Source organism: Anticarsia gemmatalis, chromosome 29, assembly GCF_050436995.1.
Source record: "Anticarsia gemmatalis isolate Benzon Research Colony breed Stoneville strain chromosome 29, ilAntGemm2 primary, whole genome shotgun sequence".
Classification (NCBI taxonomy): Eukaryota; Metazoa; Arthropoda; class Insecta; order Lepidoptera; family Erebidae; genus Anticarsia; species Anticarsia gemmatalis.
In genome coordinates, this window is record NC_134773.1 from 4519569 (window position 1) to 4537554 (window position 17986).

At 39.3% G+C, this 17986-nt stretch overlaps 1 protein-coding gene across 1 annotated transcript in view; it reads left to right on the forward strand.

The window, feature by feature from the left end:
• Nucleotides 1-17986, forward strand: part of LOC142985013 (unextended protein-like) — a 51187-nt gene that overhangs the window by 23931 nt on the left and 9270 nt on the right. Inside the window, exons 2-10 of the mRNA XM_076132926.1 lie at nt 7740-8124; nt 8777-9316; nt 9582-9698; nt 10170-10341; nt 10838-11029; nt 13620-13763; nt 14508-14648; nt 16082-16224; nt 17026-17152. Of these exons, the coding sequence (XP_075989041.1) occupies nt 7740-8124; nt 8777-9316; nt 9582-9698; nt 10170-10341; nt 10838-11029; nt 13620-13763; nt 14508-14648; nt 16082-16224; nt 17026-17152 (1961 nt within the window). The remainder of the gene's footprint in view (nt 1-7739; nt 8125-8776; nt 9317-9581; nt 9699-10169; nt 10342-10837; nt 11030-13619; nt 13764-14507; nt 14649-16081; nt 16225-17025; nt 17153-17986) is intronic.

Below are 17986 nucleotides of genomic sequence, written 5' to 3' on the forward strand. Positions count from 1 at the left end.
ATTAGCATTAGAATCGCGTGACTACTCCGTCCTTGACATGACATTGTCCAAATTAATGGTTAGAGCTTCCGTTTACAATATTTGTTTGATATTAAAAGCCTGGGCAGATTTATGCATTTTTACATTATAGGAACAAAGTTTCCATATTAGATAAACTAGTTGATGTTTCAGTCCGTGGAATTTCATCCCCTTCGTTGTGAAATTTTCATAAATCTTCTTTTAGTGCTCCTCTATACCTCCTAAGAAATCGTCATAGCAAATTACAGGTTTCTACGCTCAGTAGTTTCTGCAGTGCGTTGTCCAATAGTCAGTCTCTCAATAGCGGAGTTTTATGGGCCTGCGAAATAAAGTAACCTGTGTCTTGTCACCCTAATAAATTTAAATTCACTATCCCACTGTTGGGTCAAGATTGTCCTCCCGAAATGAGGGAGGGGGGGGGGGTAAGGGCTTGAGTATACCAATTTGGCCGTATGCTGGTAAAAAAAACAAACAGACTATAATTCATGTTGCAGGACTTTTTGGTGAAGAAAAATATCATGATGAAACCTTGCGTGCCTAAGAGTTCTTGAAGGGGTTCAACTCTCAACTCCCATTTGGTCAAAGTGGATGATTCCTAGGGAGAGGAGGGGAGACACTTGCCCAGCAGTGAAACAGAAATGAGTGATTATTTAATTTTCTTCGTTAAGACATTAACTCTTACGTAACATTCTCAAAATATTCTAACACTAAAATACTCTCTTTAAAAGCATATGTCACGCAAATATGTACTTCAATGTAGTCATCTGTTTAAATGAAACCGTTTGGCAAACGTTTGTCACTTAAAATTCTCCGTGAGACTAGGTCATGTCCAGTGTATTTATGTCCTCAGGACGAGAGGTCGATTACCTCTTAGAATATTTTGCATAATGGAGACTTTTACGGCCAGTAGCGCAATTCTGTACAGTCGATAAAATAAATTTTACCTATTAATGTCCCACTGCTGGGGAAGGTTCTCTTTCCAGAATGAGAGAGGGTTTAAGATTTGAGTCCACCACGCTGGCTTATTGCGGGTTCAGAATTTTGCATACCTTCAATAACTGTTCTAAAGAACTCTCGGGCATGCAAGGTTACATCACGATGTTTTTCTTCACGATTGGAACAAGTGATCATTATTTCTAATACACACACAACTTGGAAAAGTATATTACAGTCGAAACTATCGAGTATTAAGTTTGACATTTAAAAAGTACAAAAGTAATAGTTCTTGCGACGCCCGCTAGAGGCACTGATCACATTTTCATACAAAATTTCTCGGAAACTAGCCAGTTTCACAGCTTAGTGATAAGTGTTGCATAATATCCGTTTGATTGATTGCCTCTGTAGCACAGTAGTAAATACAACTGCCGCGTAGAAGTCTCGGGTTCGAATCCTGGATGAGGCCAAAACAAGTATTTTCTGAGTTTTCTGTTAAGAATTTCTTAAAGATTTCCCGGAGTAAGGAAGTTGAGATCTAATACTCACATGCCTCGAAGAGCACGTAATGCCGCTATGTCTGACCTCTTACTGGTCGTGTTGGTTAAGCCGTCCTACCAGACTATAATAAAGCAGGAATAGAGAGTGTACCTGTGTATTGTGCACACACTTTGACACAGTTTCATTGTAATTGACCGCCGTAGCCGATTATCGGCCAGGAGTAGGTACATATACAGGGTGTCCCAAAACTCAACGATAATCCGAGACAGGATGAAAGGCCAAGTCATACCGGTTATAGGAAAAATAAAAAAAAAATCTATGTCACTTAGTTCAGCAATAATAGACACTTTTCAAAAAAGTTGAAATTCCACACCCTTGGTCGCATTTTCAAGTCCTGTGATCACCAATGTCACAATTTCGCTGTGTTTTTTTGACTTTCGTGATCTTAATTAAATATGCTATTAATCGTATAACAAATTAATGCACAAAACTTTGTTAATTTAATAAAAAAAGTTAAGTTTTAGTGAGTCATCTTTCTCAAAAATATCGTTAGTCAACTTTGACGCTTCATACTGAAAAAAAAATGTACTACACTACCCTTGGCAAGTTATTTCAAAAGTTGGCGCATTTAATCAAGATTTCAAAATGGTGCAACACTTGCCACTTTTCTTGCCATTAAAAATGTAATTTTTATTTGAACGAAGAGTATCCTCGCAAATGGATCGGACGCAGTGGTACAATTTTATGGCCTCCTCGTTCTCCCGATCTAAATCCAGTAGATATTTTTTACTGGGAATGCATAAAAGAAAAAGTATATTCGAAATCAATACAAAATCTATCAGAACTTCGCCAGAAATTTGACACAGCGTCAGAGGAAATAAATGCAATGAATTTTGATTGACTGGTGCAAAGGTCTTTTGTAAGGCGTTGCAGAGCCTGAATTCATGCTAGAGGAAAACAATTCGGAATTACTTTAGTTTAAGGAGAATAATTAAATAAGATCGATGGTTCGTTCATTGTTTTTTTTTTATTATTATAACCTATTATGTTTATTACATTAAATATTTGTTATGGACTGACTCAATTACCTCTTTACTAAAAATAATTGCTTTCCTCTGGCACGAATACAGGTTCTGCAACGGCGTACAAAAGATTTTTTCACCAGTCAAGCAAAATTCCTTGCATTTATTTCTTCTGACACTGTGTCAATTTTCTGGCAAAGTTCTGATAGATTTTGTATTGATTTCGAATATACTTTTTCTTTAATGCATTCCCAGTAAAAAATATCTACTGGATTTAGATCGGGAGAACGAGGAAGCCATAAAATTGTACCACTGCGTCCGATCCATTTGCGAGGATACTCTTCGTTCAAATAAAAATTACATTTTTAATGGCAAGAAAAGTGGCAAGTGTTATACCATTTTGAAATCTTGATTAAATGCGCCAACTTTTGAAATAACTTGCCAAGGGTAGTGTAGTACATTTTTTTTTCAGTATGAAGCGTCAAAGTTGACTAACGATATTTTTGAGAAAGATGACTCACTAAAACTTAACTTTTTTTATTAAATTAACAATGTTTTGTGCATTAATTTGTTATACGATTAATAGCATATTTAATTAAGATCACGAAAGTCAAAAAAACACAGCGAAATTGTGACATTGGTGATTACAGGACTTGAAAATGCGACCAAGGGTGTGGAATTTCAACTTTTTTGAAAAGTGTCTATTATTGCTGAACTAAGTGATATGGATTTTTTTTTTTATTTTTCCTATAACAGGTATGACTTGGCCTTTCATCTTGTCTCGGATTATCGTTGAGTTTTGGGACACCCTGTATATTTTTAGTTTTTGACTCTACCGAGCTGGTCAAATGCAAGTTAGGGTAAGTGTTCGAAAACCAGTTCAAAGAACTCTCAAGCATACGGTTTCTTCATACTTTTCATCAATATAACCATTATTTTTTACGATAACTCGAGTATCCAGGTGTTAACTATGATTTATTATAAACTAAAAGATATTAACAGCTGGTTCATAGCAAGTTTATGTTTACCGATGTTCGTATTTGTAAGTCTGTTTTTAACAGCTTGTATTGAAAACTGATGACCTGGTTTTGAAGAATTTAAAAAGTGCTCATTGTTTTTGTAATAGTTTGGACTATTAAAGACCACATGGGTAATGTTTGATAAGGGTAATAAGCACAAGCTCCTGTGCACACATAGCTCAAAATTTTGGGCTTAAAATTGTGAGGGTGGTGTCAGAATCTAGGTGATAGAAAACTTACTGATGACTTGAGCCGGTTGGCCAGATCGGCTAACGCTTCGCCCGGTTTAAACAGTTATTTTACAAAAAAACCTTTACACCTTTTACACCTCCCTCTCAAAATACCCTATCTATTAAAAAAACTTCATCAAAATCTGTTGCGTAGTTTTAATGATCTAAGCATATACATTTAAAATAACTCATCAGAATCTGTTACGTAGTTATTAAGATCTAAGTATACCTACATACATACAGACATGGGGACAGACAGGGGAAGCGACTTTGGTTTATACTATACTATGAATGGAAGGAAAACTCTTTACGTGTGAATGAACAATAACGAAATTATCAAACTTTCTGTTGGAACTAACATCACGCAGTAAGTGCTGTACATATACACGATAAAGCCGTCTGTCATAATGTTTGTTTAACACGGATTTATAAGTATTACTGCTGTGTGCTCAGATAACAGACGTTGTATGACTCTGAAATTGTTTAGATAAATGAGAAGAGAAACGTCTTACTATCACTGCATACTATATGATTTTTTCTTAAAATTGCATTAAAATTGGTACAGCCAAATACGAGATAAACGCTGAGGATTATCCAATTTATGAAGTGAGTAACAAACTCACCTTCTGCTTCTGTTTGTGTGTTTGTTTGCGATAAACTAAAATACTGAATGGATTTTTATGCGGTTATTACCTATTGATAGAGTGATTAATAAGGACAGCTTTACTATATTATTATATTTTGTATACAATTTTACTCTGTAGCAATTGAAATAATAGTCGTTAAGTCAACACGTGTCGTCTTGGCTGACTTCAGCGACCGCGGCCAGTTTCATTTAAAGCAGCCAGCTATGTTTTGTGTGTCCAAGTGTGTACACAATACACAGGTACACTCTCTATTCCATCACTCTCATAGTCTGGTGGATCCGCTAAACCGACACGACCAGGGAGAGGTCAGGCGCAGTACCGACGGCTATACGTGCTCTACGAGGCACGGAGGTCGACCTCAACTTCCTAACTCAGGGCAATCTATGATTTTTTTTTAACAGATTCATCTTAGACTTACGGCCCGACCCGGGATTAGAACTCTTGACCTCTTGCGCGGCAGTCGCAAATACTACCGACCGCTCTACAATGGTTACTTACTTTGACACTAGGTTGACCACTAACCATACGAAAAATAATACAACCATCGAAGTGCTTATCGGGTTGGTGGTTTGTTTGTTTGTTTATCGTAGTGGTCAACCTAGTGTCAGAGTTGATCAAGCCACCCGAGAGGCCTTTGACGTAAGCGCTTCTATTAAATTAATCCCACTACAGTTTAACCTAATAAACAAAGGATGTTTAGCTTACATATCAATTTGTTTGCTGTCTGCTATTCGGTTACGACTGGTTATTCTGACCTCGTTCTATGATAGTATGATAGTTTAAGAACATAATAGTTATACATAGTAGTTCGTGTATTATCTAATACGGGCCGGAATACTGACAGCATTGCCACTTTGATTAGCAATGACTATGACTAATGATGGCCTTTACGGCGCAGTTGTTAAGGTGGTCGCCATGCCATTACCATTGCACTGGGAGGTCGTGGGTTCGAGTCTAACATATTGTTGCGGTCCACAAATTGTGGTTTCGCGACTGTTTAGCGAGAGTTGGCTTTAAAGAAATGCTTATCCTTTGACCTAAGTAAAAGCCAGCTAAAAAAATAAAATTGCGTCCTCGGCAAGATAAGGTCTAAAAAACATTTCAATGGACTACTAATAAAGAATTACTATTTGGGTTCCCATCTTAATCTAGACCGCGACTGCATAACTTAACCACGCAATTACTAGTAAAAGGACGGGTCATAACAGTCATTTTAATAAACAAATTGACCTAAGTTTACATACAAGAGTATAATGACCTTATTTGTATGATAACGGACGGTCAAAAGCGGTCAGCGTATAGTACAGGACAAATGTAATAACTAACCCAGCTCTCTTTATAATTTTTCTGAAAATAAAATTTATACGAAAAATTAGCTTACCTCCTGTCACTTGGGAATTTTGATCCCATCACACCCATATAAACCTTTCCCGTTTGTATATTATATTAAAAATAATTATCAAATTTAGTTTAGTTGTTCAAAAAAGGCTAAGCTAATATATATTTTTATTTATATAGATATAAAGCTTCACGGTATATAATTAAAGTCTCACCAGATGCAGCTGAATAACAGTAATTTACATGGAGCGACTACCTATCGGACCTCCACAACACAGTTACCTGTGTTATAACACGATACCCCTTGGTAAGACTGGTTGTCAGACTTTTAAGCTTATGACTACTTCCATAACTGTCAATAATAAAATTTTGACTGCCTCCGTGGCGCAGTGGTTTAGGTCGCCACGCCGATACCACTGCATCGGGAGGTCGTGGGTTCGATTCCCACACGGAGCAATTATTTGTGCGATCCACAAATAATTGTTTCGGGTCTGGTTGTGCTTTGTGTCCGTCGTTTGTATGTTTGTAAAAGTCCCCGCGACACAAGAGCAATTCTTAGTGCGGGAGTTGTCTTTTTAAAAGAAAAAAGAAGAAAGAATATTTGATCATAATTAATAAATTATTATATTTTGATATTAATTTATTACAGTACTATACTTTCACGTGCCTACGTATAATAAATCTGAGTTACTTAGTTTTACGGCCAATATTTTACGATTAGTGAAATATGGTGGCCAAATGAACAGCCGGCCTTGGTAGGAGCGGCTATGTTTACTACATGTCTATAATTGGGTGGGTCTGCTACCGTAAATAATTATTGTAGACCACATCAGACTTAAATAAAATCACGCCTTCGTTTCATGGGGGTAGGTAGGTAGACCAATAAACTTTAATTCCTATATTCGTTATAAGCTTCTTTTGATATCATCGTTATAAAATTTTATTTTATTTACGAGAAATTAAAAAAATTACTATGCTGAATTTTGATGCAGATTTTGTTAAGTCACATTTTTTAAGAAGGTAATTTATTAGATTTTTAAACTATGTTAATGATACGTGAATTTTTTTTTCTAATACATTACAAGAAAGATAGAAAACAGTTAATTTAATATGGTTCACCTCATCCGGAGACATCAGAACTATATTTTTGTACTACTCCAAGGAAAAAAGGGGTGCCGAATAATTGTGTCCCGCATCACAACCGCGGTTTGTTTGTCATTGATCGTATTTGTATGACTCATACACACATTGCACACACACACACACACACACATAGATAAATGTATGTGTGTGTGTAAACATTTCGTTTTCCTTAACAATGTCAATTAGCGTCTGCTATACTTTAATTGTTGACAATGGTTTCGTAGACGACTTTTGTTGTAATTTGTATCTAGCGTATGATTTCTTAGGATTTCTCTTTTACTACTATTTCGGTTTAAACATCAAGTTCTTGCAACTCGATTGAAAATAAAAATATTAAAAATAGCGCAGTGGGTCGTATACTTTAGGTACCACCTCCCCGATTATAGAATGGTCAAAATTATTTAGAGCTAATTGTGCCCTGTTGGGCTCGCTAGTCTGAAACCGACTAAATGGAGGTTAAGCAACCTTGTAGCGGACGACCCGTGGATGAGTTGAGACGTTTAGGTGTAATTTCATTATACCTCATCAGCGTTAAGCCATGTCAAAGGCCTTTGGGCGGCTTGAACAACTTTGACACTAGGTTGACCACTAGCCATACGATAAGAAGAAGCGTTACGATTCGGCTCCAGTGGTTGGTAACTAAAATAAAATTACTAAAACCACGTCTAAGATTATAGTATTGTTATTAATTATAATAGACCGAATAACTAACACTAGGTTACGCATAGAACTAGCAAATCACAAATAAAAGCGCACTTATTCTGCGTGATGTCACCTTAAGCATCTGCAATAAATGATGATGATGTTGATGGTGATGAGGTTTGGATTAACAATTTAAAATAGAAAATCTATCACAACATTTCTAATAACCAAATCTCTTTGTTACAGCCCAGAAGAAAGGGACCAGGATTTCGAAAACCTTATCGAAACGGACTCCTCATACCCTCTCATCCGCTCCCGGCGTCAGGCAGACAACGAAACTGCTGTCACGGACCCTGAAAACACGGCCATTGAACCTACCAACACTTCAGACTCCAGCCTAGGCCCTAAGATAATCCCTTCAGGACCTATAAGGTTAATGGGGCTTCGAGTAGAAGAGTCTGCGAAGGAACCGAAGATTGTTGATGAGTTAATTCCTAGTGTGTTGAGGGAAACTAAGTTTATGCTTAGATTGTTCGGGCAGGGCTTTACTAATGCGACGACTATAGCGTTCACACATACTCCGGATTTGTATGGGAATACTTGTGATCATTTGTTGAATGGAGAGTATCATGTAAGTATTTAAAATAAATAGATTTTAGCTTGTATTGTCCCACTGCTGGGTTTGTGTCTCCTGGATTAAAAAGGAGGTTAAGCCTGGGATGAGATAAGTAGAAAAACAATTTGTATTTGTTGTTATTCACGGAATATGAGTGATATGGAAGTTTCAGGTTCGATTACCGAGTCCAGAATAGTGTTATTTTTTTATTGTGTCGGAAGAACGTTCTTCGAGTAGTGTTTATGCCTTTCCCCAGCAAAGACTAGGCATCCAGTCACAATTCGTCATACTTACAAGACATTGAGAAGTTCCTGATAAACACCTGGGGTTCGATTTCCAGGCAAAGTAAATTAATTGTTTTATAAAAAGTGTACAGCAGGAGGCTTAGATATGCTTTAAATACCTTATAAGTTTCAGTGTATACCTAAATACAGTCAGGACATGAGCTTTTTTTTTATAGACAATATTTGTACTAAGAATTTCTCGGGGACTTTTACAAACAACGGACACAAAGTACCACCAGATTCGAAACAACTATTTGCAGACAGCACAAATATTTGGTCCATGCGTAAATCAAACTACGGCGCAATACTAGTGGCGACCACTCTAACCACTACGCTACGGAAGTCATCAAAAACTTCGAATAACCAACAATATTCTTTCACAGGTCCTCTACGCGGAAGAAGACTCAGCCCTCCTCGACCTCATCGCTCCCCCTCCATTAGACGACTACAAATTCTTTATATGTACTCGAAACTCACCCACCGAGCACTTCATTCACCAAGGCCCAGAGCCCTGGAAGATATTAGCCACACACAACAAACTACTCCCATTATGGGCATCTTTAATATTAATCGTTATCCTCCTCATGCTGGCTTCGCTGTTCTCAGGCCTGAACTTAGGTCTCATGGCTTTAGACCGTACAGAATTGAAGATTATAGCTAACACGGGAACTGAGAAAGAAAGGAAATATGCCCGAGCTATTATGCCAGTAAGAGCGCATGGTAACTACCTACTGTGTACGATATTGCTGAGTAATGTGGCTGTGAATAGCACCTTTACCGTGATTCTGGACGATCTGACATCTGGGCTGGTAGCTGTGATAGGATCTACCCTAGCTATTGTGTTCATTGCTGAGATTACGCCGCAAGCTATCTGTGCTAGACATGGATTGTTGGTTGGCGCTAAGAGTATTTGGATTATGAAGGTAAGTTGTATCCATATCTATTTATATAACAATTAATCCCTAAGGAGGAGCTCGTGGCTTAATTTACAACAGCCGCACGGATCGATCTCTGAGGTTAAGCTACGCTTGCCGAGGTTGTTACGTGGATGGGTGACCACCTTATACATATCGAGTTCCTCCGTGTTTCGGAAGGCACGTTAAATTGTGGGTCCCGGCTATCATTTTCGTCATCATTGTCATCATTTCATTAAAGCTATATAAATAATGATTTTATGTTTTGTTCTAGATCGTGATGGGTATCTGTGCTCCACTAGCTTGGCCTACGAGCAAGCTGTTGGACTACTTCTTAGGTGAAGAGATCGGCACACACTACAACAGAGAACGACTAAAGGAACTTGTCAGGGTAAGTACTAAAAAACAAACAAACAAACAAACAAATATGTGTAAAGATGTATTTCGTAGTAGTAGTGGCTCGTGGCTTAGTTAACAACAGCCGCGCGGATCAATCTCTGAGGTTAAGCTACGCTTGCCGAGGTTGTTCTGTGGATGGGTGACCATATTATACATATCGAGTTCCTCCGTGTTTCGGAAAGCACGATAAATTGTGGGCCCCGGCTGTCATTTTCGAAGATCGTTGACAGTCGTTAACAGTAGTCAAAAGCTTGAAAGTCTGACAACCAGTCTTACCGGGGGCTAACGTGTATAACCCAGGTAACTGTGTTGTGGAGGTCAGATAGACAGTCGCTCCATGTAAAATATTGGTATTCAGCTGCAGCCGGTGAGACTGGAAGGCGACTCCAACATAACTGAAAAAAAGACTACGCTGATAATACTATTATGTACAAACAAAACTCATCTATCCAATTTATTGTAGGTAACAAACCACGTGAACGACCTAGACAAGGAGGAAGTGAACATCATCTCCGGAGCTCTGGACCTTCGCAAGAAGAAGGTGTCTGACGTGATGACCAAGCTGAAGGACTGCTTCATGTTGCCCATCAACTCGGTGCTGGACTTCGAAACTATGACTGAGATTGTTAAGTCTGGTAAGTTATAACTAAAATATGGCGGTTTTTACACATAACTAGCTTTTGCCCGCGACTTTGTTCGCTATTTTACCCTCTTGGGGGTAGAATTTATTAAAATCCTTTCTTAGCGGATGCCAACGTCTTAACATGTACCTGCGTGCCAAATTGCAGCCCGATCCGTCCAGTAGTTTGGGCTGTTGGTAGATAGATCACTATGTCAGTTAGTCAGTCACCTTTGAGTTTTATTACCATGTGACGTTTTCTACATTAAATCTCTTCTATATAAAACCTACCAGGAAAAGTCTACCATGAGACCTCTTCATCATGAAATCAACATTACTGAACGGGTCCCCGGTTTCTGAGGTACATTTAGCGGTAGTTTATCTATTTAATAGTGTCAAAACTCATATAAAAAAACGCAATTTAATAGATAAACTACCGCTTAATGTACTCAGAAACCGGGGGTTCAACGTTTGAAGACAAAACATTGTCTATTAAACATTTTCTTTTACAGGTTACTCCCGTATCCCGGTGTACGAAGGCAACCGCACCAACATAGTGACGGTGCTGTTCATCAAGGACCTGGCGTTCGTGGACCCGGACGACAACACGCCGCTGCGCACTCTCTGCCAGTACTACCAGAACCCTTGCAACTTCGTCTTTGAGGATGTCACGTTAGATGTCATGTTGAAACAGTTTAAAGAAGGTATGTGGACCTGAAACAATCATTTGTTCTAACGGTGAAGCAGTGATAGCCGAGTGGTATAAGTTGGTACTTCCCACGCAAGTGGTGGACGGTTCAAACTCGAGCCAACACACCAATGAATTTTCGGAGTTACGTGTGTGTTAGAAATAGTTATTACTTGTTATTACGGTGAAGGCAAATATCATGCTGCACCCTTGTGAGGTATGCAAAGTCTCCGCACTTCGCCAGCGTGGTAGACTCAAGGCCTAGCCCCTCCATAGTTTGGGAGGAGACTCTTGCCCAGCAGTGGGACAGTAAAGACTAAAAATGATATCCTTTGCACTGTTAATAACCCCTACTTATTTTACAAATCTATAGTTCACTTATGTTTTTTTTTTCCTCTAAGCTTTGTACTGAGAGGGTACTTAAAAAGTCGGTCCCGTTTGTTGTCAATTAAGGTAACAGTCGTTAAGCCACGTCAAAGGCCTTCGGGTTTGAACAACTTTGGCACTAGGTTGACCACTAACCATACGATAAGAAGAGAAGGATGTTACATAAATTTCTACAGGGTGTCCTAAAAAAACATCGCGCGATTCCGCCCTGAATATTTGCCATTAGCATTGAGATCCCAAATTTAGAAAGTAGGGCACATTAACGCGAATTTTAGGTCACGCAGATTCCAAAATTAACTGATACTCGTAAAATTAGTGTACATTTAAATAGTTTGCAAAAATATAATTTTAGAACCGTCCCTTTTTGTTAGCACTTCTCATTATTTAATGTGTCCAGATTGTAAACAGTATCTTTGTGTTTTCCATCAAAATCATTTTTTTTATATCTTAGAAAGAAAACATTACAAAAATACAAACAACGGACACAAAGTACAATTCCATCTTAATTTCCCATTGATTAAAACCGATGACAAGGTCTTCGGTTTGATTCCCGGGTCGGACAAAGTGCTAGTAGGCTTTTCTATTTTACATTTTTACATTAGTATTTAGTTTACATTAGAGTAGTAGCCCGGAGTTTGATAACGTGCCTGGTATATGGTAGACTCGCCCCCTATTAGTAACGAGACTAACAATGTTAATTTCATACACCTCTGTCTACGTATGTAAGAAGCATTATCATTTTCATACATACATCATATCTAGTTTCTTAATATTCAATTTGAGATAATGTCTATCCCTCCACGTGCTACATTAAACCATAAATAATAAAAGAAAATAAATAACCTGTCATGAGCGGACATAGACAACCTTGCGAACTTTTTTTTGGCGCGCTATTTTTGCAACATGGCCGCTTGGCGCGAATTCCAGACGGTTTAGAATTTCCATGATTTAATCAAGTTAATTTTGTCTCGTAGGACGAGAGGAGAAAGGTTTATCTATTTTTGTTATATAATATTTTAATATCATGCTAGCAAAGGCGTATCTAGAAAGACCCCTAGAAAGATATATGTTTATAATGTGTGTGAAAATAGAATATGAAAATACAATCAAACCGTTTTATATGATTTCTAGCAAATGGCCAAACGTCAGCGCAGCGGAAACTGGAATATCTTCGCAGTTTTATGTTGCACAAATTTCATTTTAACATACACATTTACACACAAATTCACACTAATTTGTTCATGTATTTTCTTTCTTCTGCGTCGACGGGGAAAAAAAGTTCCGCTGGGATGACGTAGTCCCAGCGGAAACTGTTTTTATTGAACAACTCTGTAGTGGGTGGATACACAAATATGTACTATAGATACACGTTTACACAATGTCATACACTAATTCCCTATTAAACTAAAATTACGATTTTCCATATTTTCCGTTGGGCATACGCACACTCACGAGAGTGTCGCACTCATAGGGAAAGTTTAAAGGCATCTAGGGGACAAATGACCCTTCGGATTGGTCTGTCCGCATACAAAGGGTCTTAAAATTGTACCTAAAATAACATATAAAATTAACGCTTGTAACTATAACGTAGTTTACCTAATTTTTTTGAAACATTTAAGACGTCTGGCAGAAGTAATGGCCCCGGGAAACGGTCTGGCAATAGTCAATTTTAATTCTACATAATATCATTAAAAACATATCTGAAAACCAACTTTGCTACTATGACGTAGGTTGGGTCGTTTTTTACGCACCTTCACTCCGCGCTACCTCAGAAACGGCCCCGCTTTCAAGGTAGTGGATGTGCATACCTCTGAACAGACCCTTTATACTAACAATCCTCAAAATTTCAGCTTTGCTAAAATGACGTAGGTCTGGCAGCTCTGGGATCTTACTCTAATAGCTTTGGTGCTAAACAGTACAGTCAACCTGGGTAACTTTGAATTGGGTAACATTGAACCAACACAATTGATAAGGGTTTATTTTAGTTTTGCAAACTTTTATCAATTGTGTTGGTTTCATATGAAAAAATAATCGAAACTAGTTCATATTCCCACTGTCAATGTTACCCAAATGATTCAAAGTTACCCAAATTGACCTTAGTACAATTTTTTATAAAATTCTGCATAAACATAGTTGAAAATCATGAAATAGGGAATTAAACTACGAAAATATACATACATATTTTAAACTCAAACTCATATATTTTTGTTTGTCTCCAGGACACAAAGGTCACATGGCATTTGTCCAGCGTATAGAAGAAGGTGACGGTGACCCGGTCTACGAGACCGTGGGTCTGGTGACTTTAGAAGACGTCATCGAGGAGATGATCCAGGCTGAGATTGTGGACGAGACTGACGTAATCAGTGAGTATATAATATCTTGTTAGTTTCATAGAAACTATATAGTATATAATATTATTATCTTTCTAGTTTCATTGAAAACTGTGTTGTAGTTTATAGTGTGTTGTGTACAATACACAGATACACTCTGTATTACATCACTCTCATAGTGCACTGTGAAGAACAGAACACGCGACAAGTGAGAGGTCAGGCGAGGCGCCCATAGCCAGTTGCGCTCACCGGTCGGTAAACGATCTGTGGGTTAAGCAAATCGTGACGCGGTCATTATATAGATGGGTGACCGTATAGTGCTATTTCAACTGGGCGTTTCCGTGCTTCGGAAAGCGCGTCAGAAGTCGGTCCCGGTTGTGATCAACTAAGATAACAGTCGTTAAGCCACGTCAAAGGCCTTCGGGCGGTTTGAACATCTTTGACACTAGGTTGACCACTAACCATACGATAAGAAAAAGAAAATCAATTATACGAAAAAAAAGTATATCGCACTAATAATACAATAGTGAAGTAACTTAAAATACATCGACACAACTTCAACTAGCCATAACACTATAACCATACCATACTTTTTTAACGAAAATAATATTTAATTTTTAAAACACAAAGAACATCATTTTTCTACTCATAACAGGGAGTGATAAACAAGTTATTCGTCAATTTTGATAAAAGTTGTATTTTGAGTTACAGCACTATAGCATTATTACTGCGATATATAAAACGGAATTATATAAACAAATTAATTAATGTTTTCAGGCGACAACCGCACAAAGAAGCGTCTAATGCGTCCACTGAACAAGTTCCAAGACCTGGCCGCGTTCGCGGGACACCACGAGCACCAGAAGGTGCACGTGTCGCCGCAGCTCACGCTTGCCACCTTCCAGTTCCTTAACACTAGTAAGTACTTTCAACCCATATTTTACCGTTTTAGGGATTTTGAAATTAATTATTCTTAGAAAAAAAATAATTAAATAAACTGTACACTAATAGATAAAATTTCGAACCGCTAGTTATTACTAAAAGCAATTTTGATATGTCAAATGGAATAGATTTTTTCTTTTATAGTTTTAGCACTGCTAAGCAAAGGCCTCGCCCCTAGACTTAACTTAGACATCAGTCTCTATCTTATTAAATGTATAAAACCGGCCAAGTGTGAGTCGGACTCGCACGAGAGGTTGCGAACCATCATAATAAAAAAAAATACAAAAAACACGTTTATTGTGTGAGGTCGGCCTTTAATATATTTTTTAAATTTTGAGTGTTTGTTGTTTAGCGGCAATAGAAATAAATTTGTGATAATTTAAAATGTCTAACTATCACGGTTCTTGAGATACAGCCTGATGATGTTATATTATTTACTAGCTGACCCGCGCAACTTCGCTTGCGTCACATAAGAGTGAATGGGTCAGAATTTTCCACGTTTTTGTAACACTTTTTACTGTTACTCTGCTCCTATTGGTGGTAGCGAGATGATATAAAATATGTTTTTTTTTTTCACGAGAAATATTCTCAAAATATTTATATCTCTTAATAAAACGAAGTCGCGCTAAGGCATATCCGCCATTAAAACAGTTGCCATGACAACGGAATTTTGTTAATTCAGTGTCATTATATTATAGAATATTCGCGACTTCGTTCGCCACCTTAGTTTTCCCGAGAAATGCGTCATTTTCCCGGGGTAAAAAGTAGCCTATGTCCTTTCTCGGGTATCAAAGTATCTCCATACCAAATTTCATGCAAATTGGTTCAGTAGTTTAGGCGTGATTGAGTAGCAGACAGACAGACAGACAGACAGAGTTACTTTCGCATTTATAATATTAGTATGGATTACCACGGCTGCCTCAGTGGCTTAGTCGATAGTCTATCCGACTGCTGAACATAGTTCCCGGGTCGGGCAAAGTACTCTTGGTCCTTTACCACCTATTATTATTAGAAATTTTCTCAATAATAGTTCGGAGTATGGTAACGTGCCCAGTGTATGGCAGTAGGCTCACTCCCTATTACATGGGACTAACATTGTTAATTGTGATTTCATAGCTGTATTTTATACACTTTCAAGTAAGACGTCATGATATTATGTATGTATGTAATCTATATAAGTAAAAATGTATCACCTAAATGTATGTACGCGCATAACCTTTCAACAACAAAACTAAATTGGATAACTCTTTTTTTAATATATTCATAACCGTTGGGACAAGGTTTGTATGGGATCGATGGGATCAAAATTCCCATGTAGATAGAATCAATGGGATAAAATAAAGATACATGTTTTATATCCGGACGAAGATGGGCCAGTAGCCAGTATGTAAAAAACAATATTCTTTCAGGCGTGGATCCATTCCGTTGCGACTTGATTTCGGAGACAGTCCTCCGTCGTCTGCTGAAGCAGGACGTGATACAACACATCAAGCTGCGAGGAGACGAAGACAAGAACGACCCTAAGAGATACGTGTTCCAGGAGGGCAAGCCGGTGAGTAGTCTCTTCCTCCCTCATCTATTTCTCTTATCCCATCACAAATCCCCCCCACACACATACATCACTCCGTCCCTACACACGCATCATCTCCTTCTCCCACACTCATCACCCCCCCCACACACACCACCTTCCCACATACACTTCCCCCATTTCTCCCTATCACCCCCCCCCCCCTCTCTCTCTCTCTTTCCCTCTCTTCTCATTCTGTCTTCCATGTTATGAACCCTATAATAATATGGTGGTGGGGTCAGCTTTATTAATCTTTCTCCTCCACTTTGCTATACTGGACATCGTCTATGGAAACCTCTAAGTCCATCCGAGGTAGTTCTGTGGATATAACCATATTATACATGACGATTTCCTCCGAGTTTCGGAAAGCACGTTACATTGTGATCCGGCTGTCGTCTTCAAAGATCTTTGATGTTCGTCAATAGTTCGTTACCAGTCTGTAGTAAGAAGCTTGAAAATCTGACATTGGTCACTGTGTTGTGTAGGTCTGATAGACAGTCGCTTCATGTTAAATACTGGTATTCAGCTGCATCCGGTGAGACTAGAAGCTGACTTTAACATAATTGTAAGAAAGGGTAGACTGATGATGATGTTGTATTGGTAGTATGCGACTGCTATTTAGAGGCCTCGGGTTCGATTATCGGTTATAGGTTTCTGCCTAAAACAGTTTTAAATTTTAAAGTCACTCGCGGACTATATTCTAACCGGTTGGGAACCACTGGTCTAAAATGATTGTCACTAAATAACAAGCCTATGTTATAATGTATGTATGTATGTGGTGGTCAGGTGGACTACTTCGTGCTGATCCTGGAGGGGCGCGTGGAGGTGACGGTGGGGCGCGAGAACCTCGTGTTCGAGGCGGGGCCCTTCACCTACTTCGGCGTGCAGGCGCTCACGCAGAACGTGGGGCTCGGTATGTACTCATGTATGTATGTATGTATGTGGTGGTCAGGTGGACTACTTCGTGCTGATCCTGGAGGGGCGCGTGGAGGTGACGGTGGGGCGCGAGAACCTCGTGTTCGAGGCGGGGCCCTTCACCTACTTCGGCGTGCAGGCGCTCACGCAGAACGTGGGGCTCGGTATGTACTCATGTATGTATGTATGTATGTGGTGGTCAGGTGGACTACTTCGTGCTGATCCTGGAGGGGCGCGTGGAGGTGACGGTGGGGCGCGAGAACCTCGTGTTCGAGGCGGGGCCCTTCACCTACTTCGGCGTGCAGGCGCTCACGCAGAACGTGGGGCTCGGTATGTACTCATGTATGTATGTATGTATGTGGTGGTCAGGTGGACTACTTCGTGCTGATCCTGGAGGGGCGCGTGGAGGTGACGGTGGGGCGCGAGAACCTCGTGTTCGAGGCGGGGCCCTTCACCTACTTCGGCGTGCAGGCGCTCACGCAGAACGTGGGGCTCGGTATGTATATATGTACTGTGTGTGTGGAGGAACGAGGTGATCATGTTCCTCCAACACAAAGGGAGGATCCTCCGACCAGGCGAGGTGATCGTGCTTGGTGGGCCTAGGCTGCCCGACTGCTGTAGTCGGGAACTTGTATATATAGTCAGTTGCAGTGCAAACTTCGATAGCGCGATTCAGGACTTGTGACGTCAGTCACACTGCGCGTGGTGGTTGGTTGTGCGCTGGTCCCAGTAGATGTCGCTGTATGTAGCGATCCGCTACATGTGTAACCGACTGTTTGTCATGCGGTCCCTAGTTTCATTCCCAGGTTGGACCAAATACTATCGATCTTTT